The sequence below is a fragment of the Coregonus clupeaformis genome, chromosome 30 (assembly GCF_020615455.1).
Source record: "Coregonus clupeaformis isolate EN_2021a chromosome 30, ASM2061545v1, whole genome shotgun sequence".
NCBI classification, from domain to species: domain Eukaryota; kingdom Metazoa; phylum Chordata; class Actinopteri; order Salmoniformes; family Salmonidae; genus Coregonus; species Coregonus clupeaformis.
The window spans coordinates 24,176,322-24,186,063 of record NC_059221.1 but is presented as its reverse complement, the minus strand read 5'-3'; the positions used below and the strand labels follow the sequence as shown (position 1 = coordinate 24,186,063).

The 9,742-nt window shown below is 44.1% G+C and overlaps 1 protein-coding gene across 2 annotated transcripts; it reads right to left on the bottom strand.

Moving 5' to 3' along the window:
- Positions 1–702: 702 nt before the first annotated feature.
- Positions 703–9,501, bottom strand: LOC121546048 (src-like-adapter 2). 2 transcript variants are annotated; one of them, XM_041857053.2, is made up of 8 exons: positions 9,028–9,500; positions 5,064–5,189; positions 3,929–4,028; positions 3,719–3,805; positions 3,516–3,619; positions 2,966–3,115; positions 2,617–2,749; positions 703–1,827 (listed from the first exon to the last, which is right to left on the bottom strand). In XM_041857053.2, the coding sequence occupies exons 2-8, from the start codon at positions 5,152–5,154 to the stop codon at positions 1,692–1,694; spliced, it is 801 nt and encodes a 266-aa protein (XP_041712987.1). In that variant the 5' UTR covers positions 5,155–5,189; positions 9,028–9,500; the 3' UTR covers positions 703–1,691. The 2 variants fall into 2 exon arrangements, with proteins under 2 accessions (XP_041712987.1, XP_041712988.1); XM_041857054.2 differs by lacking the exon at positions 2,966–3,115 and having other exon boundaries at positions 9,028–9,501.
- Between the last annotated feature and the right edge of the window lie 241 nt (positions 9,502–9,742).

Sequence of the window (9,742 nt, the reverse complement as noted above, 5' to 3'; positions counted from 1 at the left end):
CCTCTCCGCCAACCTGACGGCCTATGCCTCTCCGCCAACCTGACGGCCTATGCCTCTCCGCCAACCTGACGGCCTATGCCTCTCCGCCAACCTGACGGCCTATGCCTCTCCGCCAACCTGACGGCCTATGCATCTCCGCCAACCTGACGGCCTATGCATCTCCGCCAACCTGACGGCCTATGCATCTCCGCCAACCTGACGGCCTATGCCTCTCCGCCAACCTGACGGCCTATGCCTCTCCGCCAACCTGACGGCCTATGCCTCTCCGCCAACCTGACGGCCTATGCCTCTCCGCCAACCTGACGGCCTATGCCTCTCCGCCAACCTGACGGCCTATGCCTCTCCGCCAACCTGACGGCCTATGCCTCTCCGCCAACCTGACGGCCTATGCATCTCCGCCAACCTGACGGCCTATGCCTCTCCGCCAACCTGACGGCCTATGCCTCTCCGCCAACCTGACGGCCTATGCCTCTCCGCCAACCTGACGGCCTATGCATTTCTTCCAGGAGGTGGCGATATAAGACGATACAGTAGTAAAGAAGGGTACACCAAATACGTGCCACTTCATGTGTGAATCTCCGTTGTAATGTATTTGGTTATTTATGCGTTGAAAATTATCTGATTTGTGAAAAACCAAAACATTTGAATGTAGAATAGTAAAAAAAAAAGATTCACCCCAAAAAAATATCACGAAACTCGATATTGAGAACATAATGTATTGTTTGTTGATGAAACCACATAAAAACATTTCAGTGTTTCATACCATAATATTTTACATAACTTTGAGATGCTCTTTACCACTCTCTCAACTTTCTGCTGTCTCTGTCACGCCATCATTCTTTCCTCTGCACCTTGACCATTTCCTGTGCCAAAGTCAAGACTGTGGTGCGGAGGAGAACAAGCAACAGCTAAAAGGTGTTAATGTTCAGAACAGAAATCACATACGTCGAACAGACTCATTTTTATACCTCACAGTTCCTTGTTTTCAAGGTAGCACACTTCAACAAAACCAACCAAATAGTCTTGTTATTGATGTTACGGGATCACTTTCATATGGCTGTATATCTCACTTTCAAACTACTTTCTGTAAGGAACATTGTAATCAGCTGTGGTTACTCATAATCATGAGCAAGGTTGAATGGAACATTTCAATACACAGTCTATCAAAGATCATGATATTTCAACATATCATGTCACTCTCTTCATACCTACTATTTAGTTTAACATTACAGAGATCATGCACACAATGAGCATCATTTGGTCATCTCTCTTTCAGGACACTTGTTTCATGTTACAACATATAATCAGTTGGATTTGTTCTGACACACTTGTATTCCTATGGGGACAGATACTCCCTTCTTTCTGTCAAGTCTAGCATAGTCTGCCTCCAGGATCTAAAAATATATTCTGGTCATGAATCCAAACAAAGATGGGCCTCAGCTGCTTGGCAATGTAATGTTGAGCACTCTACAACCATAGCTTTGAGAACCATGGTTCTCTGCAGCGGTTGAGTTGTGATTTCCAGTTCCCTCAACAACATTCCTTTAATGTTAGAGATCCATTGGGATCATGGCCAGAATGTCTGGTCCTCAGGATCCCCTCAGCCTCAATGAGTAGCTTGTTGTGAAGCTCTCCATCTTACAGTCTTTTCATCTGAGTATCTCCCTGTCTTTATGAAGCCAGATCCATGCTCAGCTGTCCCATTTCTGGCTGCAGCCTTTGCAGTCCTCTGTCATGAAGCGGTAGGATTTGATGGCCTCTCTCAATCCCTCGCTCACCAGGGAATCCTCATTGTCCTGGCCTTTGTCCTTGCCAAAAATCATGGAGCTGCAGACAGACAGAGAGAACCCCCATTAGTGAGGAAATGCTGACAAAGAATATATACTAAACAAAAATATAAATGCAACATGTAAAGTGTTGGTACCATGTTTCTTGAGCTGAAATAAAATATCCCAGAAATGTTCCATATGCACAAAGCTTACATCCCTGTTAGTGAGCATTTCTCCTTTGCCAAGATAATATATCCACCTGACAGGTGTGGCATATCAATAAGCTGATTAAACAGCATGATCATTACACAAGTGCACCTTGTGCTGGGAACAATAATGCCACTATAAAATGTGCAGCTTTGTCACAACACAATGCCACAGACGTCTCAAGTTTTGAGGGAGTGTGCAATTGGCATGGTGACTGCATACATTTCCACCAGAGCTGTTGCCAGATAATTGAATGCTCATTTCTCTACCATAAGCCGCCTCCAACATCATTTTAGAGAATTTGGCAGTACGTCCAACCGGCCTCACAACCGCAGACCACGTGTAAACACACCAGCCCAGGACCTCCACATCCGGCTTCTTCACCTGCGGGATCGTCTGAGACCAGCCACCCGGACAGCTGATGAAACTGAGGAGTATTTCTGTCTGTAATAAAGCCCTTTTGTGGGGGGAAAACTCATTCTGATTGGCTGAGCCTGGCTCCCAATTGGTTGAGCCTGTGCCCTCCCAGGCCCACCCATGGCTGTGCCCCTGCCCAGTGAAATCCATAGATGAGGGCCTAATGAATTGATTTCAATTGACTGGCACCTTATTACTGTACCACAACAGTAAATTACCTCACCTGTCCATATCTTTCCAGTTGAGGGTGGGCTTCCTGACAGACATGGGGGGTGAGCCAGTAACCACGGGAACGTTGTTGGACCCCTGGATGAAGCAGGGCTCCCCCAGCAGAGAGCACAGCCCATCAGCGACCTCTGGAAGGAGAGGTCAATCAGTCTGTTACAACTCAGCCTTAACATGAATGCTACAATATGACTGACAACACTTTAAGTGTCCCCAGCTTTTAACCCACTGCTACTTGTGCAAAGGTTCAAATGCGTGGGTTGGACACAAAAGGGCTTGAAAAGTTGTAACTACAGCTGTCAGCATTTTCTACACTACTGTAAACGCTTTAAACCACCTATGCTGACCGGAGTAGTGGTCCACCAGGGCTCTGAGGTTGGGGAAGGTGAGGCCAGGGGAGATGTAGTGCCAGCCGTTGTCCAGTTGTTGGATCCGGTAGTGTTTGACTGAGCGACGATCCTGGTCACTGCTCTTACGCACCGACAGGGAGTTGGCACCTAGAGTGTAGACCATTACATTTACATTTACATTTTAGTCATTTAGCAGACGCTCTTATCCAGAGCGACTTACAGTTAGTGAATAGATTTTTTATTTTATTTTTATACTGCCCCCCTCCGTGGGAATCAAACCCACAACCCTGGCGTTGCAAACGCCATGCTCTATCAACTGAGCTACATCCCTGCCGGCCATTCCCTCCCCTACCCTGGACGACGCTGGGCCAATTGTGCGCCGCCCATGAGTCTCCCGGTCGCGGCCGGCTGCGACAGAGCCTGGATACCATACTTCAGTCACAACGTTTTATCACTTCGGGTTTATCAACAAGGTTTTTTAAGATGGTTTTCCCTGTTCTTGTTTAGCGTTTGATCATGTGTAGCCTGGAATGTGACCTGAACTGACCAGGGCGGGTCTGACTCTCGCGGACCAGAAAAGAGCCAGTCTGGTTATAGGGCAGCAACAGGAGCTCCTCAGCTTTTTTCCGGCTGAGACCCTCATACTGCCACCTAGGATGAGAAAAGAGAGATAGAGTCAGCCATAGAAATAGACAGAGCCATGTAAATAGATATTCTAAGGGGAATAGTCAGATGGATCAGTGGACTAACCGGTGGTACACCCTGGCTGTGTAGTTGCTGGGGATGTAGCTCTCATTGCCTGTGGCAGAGGAACTCACCTTCCACCACTCCCCCTCACTATGTAGACATGCACATTCACAGAAACACAAGAGATACCTAGGTTATTACAGGAAAAACCACACATCACAGTAGCAGTAGTAGTAATTATGGTAGTTGTATGCAGAGGCTATGGTTTCTTACTCTGAAAGCACGTCGAGTCTCTCTCCGGCACGGATGCTGCAGTGTGCTGGGTGTCCAGTGGGATAGTTATACAGGGCCACTACCACATAGCTGCTGCTCTCTGTAGACAGAACAGATACACAAAACATTAGTGTCAGTCTACTAGGAGAACCTCAAACCATGACAACACAGTATTTTCATGCTGAGGGGGAAAAAGATGATACAAAAAGCACTGCATTTGGGATAAAATATCATTGTACATGTATGTTTGTACTTCACACTTTGAACTTGAGTAGTCATGGTTAGGCAAGACACTTCCAAGTTACAAAAACAAAATGAGCAAAATGATTGATGTGATCTTCATCAACTAACATCTTGAGGAATTCAATGTCACCTGGTTCACACCGTTTCTAGAGGGTGACCAGAGGGAGTACAGCCACAGATCGAACAATGAAACAGATATTTCACCGGATGTATAAATGTGAAGCATCCACTTGGTGTTTCCAATCACTACCAAGTATGGTACTGAGATGAAGTCCAGTGGTCGGCAGTGGGAGAAGATGGAAGGAGATGGATTTGGGCCGACATTCGGTTAATTTCCCACTGATTTAAACATTTGATCTCAATACAGTTTTCTGTTCCAAAAACTAGAACCTGTTACGAACAGAGTGGACAAAGTTTTGTAGACTTTACCCTTTGCCAAAGTTTTAAAAAATGGCATTGTTTAGAAGGAGTGCAAAGGCGAATTGAGTTATTTCACACTCGCGCTTCTCGCCTCTGGTGGTTCAACAGAAGACCAGGTCTGTTTTTTTCCCCTCTTTCTTGCACACCAACTATGGTCATACTTAACGGAGGGGCTAAACATCTAAACATCTGGGGCATCACCACACCATGTATCCATAGAAACATGAACAAAAAAAATGTCTGCATTGTTTCGATCTGAAAGTTGAAATCAGATGCAGGTCATCCAATGATTGTCCTTAACCATAAATAGACCTGGCTGTTGTGCACACTTCCAATTCCCTATAGGTTTCAGTCAAGACAACCCCAGGTAGACTGACCTCTGAGGACATTGCACATCTGAGAGAGGCTAGTACTGGCCTGTTTCCCAGAGTCTTGTGCTGTGCTCAGACCGAGATGGGAGGCCATGCCTTACCTAGTATGACAGACTCAGTGGGCTCTTCCTGGCCCAGCAAGGCTGCCTGAGTGCTGGATCCCGGACACTCTTTACTGGACCAACTGCCCATGGCGATGTGGAGCTCTTATGGGTCACCAGAGGACTCTGTGGGTTGGGGGGAATCACAGGTATTAATTAATAGCCTATTATTTCCAAAATGCTATATCCACAAATGTTTCACATGTGTTTTTTCATCAGAAATGATTGCATGTGTGTGTAAAATATTACTGTGCTCAGATTTTTTATTCATAGATTTTAGATGTGTATGAAAATGTTAGTTTTTTTGCAATACACTATATATCCATTGTTTAGCTTGAATGGAATGTTCGTATCCTGTATATTTGACTGTGATATGTGGATGCCTCACCTAGCTATCTTAAGTTGAATGCACTTACTGTAAGTCGCTCTGGATAATAGCATCTGCTAAATGACTAAAATGTAAATGTTTTATATATAGATCTCATATTACTGTATTTAAGTATATAAAAACATGTTTTAATTGATGTCACAAATGTATAATTAAAGTAAAAACTTTAGTTATTTGTTACATTTGACTGTGTAAAACCTAGCAGTACTACTTATTTCTAAGGCACTGCATCTCAGTGCTAGAGGCGTCACTACAGACCCTGGTTCAACTCCAGGCTGTATCACAATCCGGCCATGATTGGGAGTCCCATAGGGCGGCGCACAATTGGCCCAGCGTCGTCCGGGTTTGGCCGGGGTAGGCAGTCATTGTAAATAAGAATTTGTTCTTAACTGACTTGCCTAGTTAAATAAAGGTTAAATAAAATAAAAATTGCAATTTGAAAAAATAAAAAATTGTCTCTCTGAAATTAAACCATGAAGTGATAGATTTTAAACAAATACATTTGTCATTGAACCACTCCGTGCCATGATTAGAAAAAAACACCAATCTTTTTCATAATTTCTTTAAACAATAAAAGCTAATTTATCAACATTTATAATATATAGCATTTTGTAATGAAACTCTTCATATGGGTAGAGACATGTTTTCTATGCATACTATTGCATCAATCACAATTCACAAACTTATTACAGATCATATATATCAAAAACAATATCAAGGGAATTTAAAATACAATTATTGTATTCGTCAGGCAGCTAGTCAGTCACACCTCAAACAAAAGGAGGGAGGAAGTTGAAAACCACTCTTCTGAACACACTTTAGTTTCCAACCACACACTTGTTTTTACACATGGGCTGCTTGTTGTCAAGGTGCTGGTTGTCAAGGTAATTAAGGGGCTTTCGGCTAAATAAAGAACAATATTAGAACACATAATAGAACATGCAGTCTTTTGTGAGCAACTAGTTGATGTGTCATGCATTGGTGATTTGCATAAACACACGTGACAAATATTACATTTCATGGCAACCTTCTGCTCCACAAGAACCACGGAGGATAGGTAAATTAGTTCGCAGCAACACACTGATGCAGAAACCACTAGATAATGTGAAACATTTTGTGTCGTAATCTGCAACATAGTTTACTGTAACAAGTAATGCATGAGAACTCAAGCATCCTAACAGACATCAGGTGTGTTTGTCTGAACACTGGAGTCAAATATAAAAGTGACAGGATATCCTGGAGTAGAAAATGCTGTCTTTTTGTAAACACCTTTCATACCCGGCTGTGGTTTTATCCAATTTTGACAAAAAAATAGATGGTAATTTCAGAAATAGTCATATGAAATATATTGGCATGAAAAATCTCAAAATATTTTCCCTCAATGCTCTGTAATATGGCACGTAGCACAATCATTGAGAAAATGACTACCTGTTTAGCCAGATGGCACCACAGGGTCATGGGGATAGACAGACAGAAAAGCAGACCCCATTTACAGTATAACGGAGGAAAATATCCTGCTCTCTAATGTTCCATTATAACAGAGAACAGATTACCATTATCAACCACAGTAGTCAGTCTGCCAACCAGGGGCCAGGAAACACAGGAGAGGCAATATAATAATAATAATAATATGTAATATAGAACATCTCATTCCAAAATCATGGGCATTAATATGGAGTTGGTCCCCCCTTTGCTGCTATAACAGCCTCCACTCTTCTGGGAAGGCTTTCCACTAGATGTTGGAACATTGCTGCGGGGACTTGCTTCCATTCAGCCACAAGAGCATTAGTGAGGTCGGGCACTGATGTTGGGCGATTAGGCCTGGCTCGCAGTCAGCGTTCCAATTCATTCCAAAGATGTTCGATGGGGTTGAGGTCAGGGCTCCGTGCAGGCCAGTCAAGTTCTTTCACACCGATCACGACAAACCATTTCTGAATGGACCTCGCTTTGTGCACGGGGTCATTGTCGTGCTGAAACAGGAAAGGGCCTTCCCCAAACTGTTGCCACAAAGTTGGAAGCACAGAATCATCTAGAATGTCATTGTATGCTGTAGAGTTAACATTTCCCTTCACTGGAACTAAGGCGCTTAGCCCAAACCATGAAAAACTGCCCCAGACCATTATTCCTCCTTCACCAAACTTTACAGTTGGCACTATGTATTCAGGCAGGTAGCATTCTCCTGGCATCCGCCAAACCCAGATTTGTCCGTCGGACTGCCAGATGGTGAAGCGTGATTCATCACTCCAGAGAATGCGTTTTCACTGCTCCAGAGTCCAATGGCGGCGAGCTTTACACCACTCCAGCCGACGCTTGGCATTGCACATGGTGATCTTAAGCTATTTACATGGCTCTTAAACCCATTTCACGAAGCTCCCGACACACAGTTATTGTGCTGACGTTTCTTCCAGAGGCAATTTGGAACTCGTGGTCAGTGTTGCAACCGAGGACAGATTACTTTTACGCGCTAGATGCTTCAGCGGTCCCGTTCTGTGAGCTTGTGTGGCCTACCACTTCGTGGCTGAGCCTTTGTTGCTCCTAGACGTTTCTACTTTACAAAAACAGCACTTACAGTTGACCGGGGCAGCTCTAGCATGGCAGACATTTGATGACCTGACTTGTTTGAAAAGGTGCCACGTTGAAAGTCACTGAGCTCTTCAGTAGAGGCCATTCTACTGCCAATGTTTGTCTATGGAGATTGCATGGCTGTGTGCTCACTCTTATACACCTGTCAGCAAAGGGTATCCACTAATTTGAAGGGGTGTCCACATACTTTTGTATATGTAGTGTATGCATGACATTTAGCAGACACTTTTATTCAGAGGGGTCTAGACTGGCTGGACACCAAGCTACAGTATTCATTTAAGCAAACATGTTTTTTTTTCCATATAAGATCAGTTTGTCCTATAACCTGAGTGTACAAAACATTAAGAACACCTGCTCTTTCCATGACAGACTGACGATCCCTTATTGATTTACTAGTTAAATCCACTTCAATCACTGTAGATGAATGGGAGGAGACAAGTTAAAGAAAGATTTTTAAGGCTTGAGACAATTGAGACATGCATTGTGTATGTGTGCCATTCAGAGGGTGAATGGGCAAGACAAAATATTTATAAGCCTTTGAACGGGGTATGGTCGTAGGTGCCAAGCGCACCGGTTTGAGTGTGTCAAGAACTGCAATGCTGCTGGGGTTTTCACGCTCAACAGTTTCCTGTGTGTATCAAGAATGGTCCACCACCCAAAGGACATCCAGGCAACTTGATTACAACTGTGGGAAGCATTGGAGTCAACGTGGGCCAGCATCCCTGTGGAACGCTTTCGACACTTTGTAGAGTCCATGACCCTGACAAATTGATGCTATTCTGAGGGCAAAATGGGGTGCAACTCAATATTAGGAAAGTGTTGCTAATGTTTTGTACACTCAGTGTATATTTACTTGACCTTGTTCTTTGTTAAAGCAAAAAAGTATTATTTTAATACTTTAAATCAGGGTTGGATAAAGCTACAACATTTTACGTGTACAGTACAATGAGATCGATTAGACAATTGTCAGCTTGAAAATAAGTTCATACTCACAGCATTTCCCTGTTGTGGCACTGGTGATCGTCAGTCTTCTGATGCTGTGGAATGGGTTGATGGCAGAGCTGTAGAGTCCCACCGTAGAGTAGCACAAGGATAGAGGTGCAGCCCAGAGGGCGGAAGAGTCCAGTGGGTCTGGGAGTTTCACACTGCTGGTAGTGTTCACATGTGGAACGAGCGTACGATGTGTGTATGTACGATGTGTGTGTCTGTGTGAGAGTTCTTTAAGCTCCAATGAAGAAAGAGTGTTCTCCTTTGTGGTGTTCCAAGGGGAAAGGAGCCAGTGGTGGTAGGTAGAGGCTCTGTAGGTGTAGCAGTGCAGAGTGCTCTGTAGTACATCTGAGTGGAGAGACGTCACAGGAGGGTTTTTTATATTCACACACTGTTTCCTGTTTCAATGAGGCCTGAAACTTTTACGCACCACAATTCAGAGACATCAGAGCGAAGAGAGCGAAATGGAGAAGAGTGAGGGAAGACAGAAAAAGTGAGGCACAAAGAGAAAGGAAGAAAGATTTTGTTCAACAATATCTACTGTACATGGGGCTGTAGTGATCGGCACAGACAGACCTTTGATGTCAGTGACTTGATCAATGAGTCATCAGCTGTAGCAATTGGTCTGTGCAAATGTTCTGTTTTGCAGCAGCATTTGCATGAGCGGTGGCATAGAACACTGGTGTGAAGTGAGGTCACAACATCTTTCCCCAGAATAGTT

Excerpts from the sequence above, each read along its gene's own strand:
- LOC121546048 (XM_041857053.2), bottom strand. The coding sequence starts at position 5,154 with ATGGGCAGTTGGTCCAGTAAAGAGTGTCCGGGATCCAGCACTCAGGCA. Across the intron at positions 3,806-3,928 it reads AGACTCGACGTGCTTTCAGA|TGAGGGGGAGTGGTGGAAGG; the intron begins GTAAGAAACCAT and ends ATGTCTACATAG. Across the intron at positions 3,620-3,718 it reads ACAGCCAGGGTGTACCACCG|GTGGCAGTATGAGGGTCTCA; the intron begins GTTAGTCCACTG and ends TTCTCATCCTAG.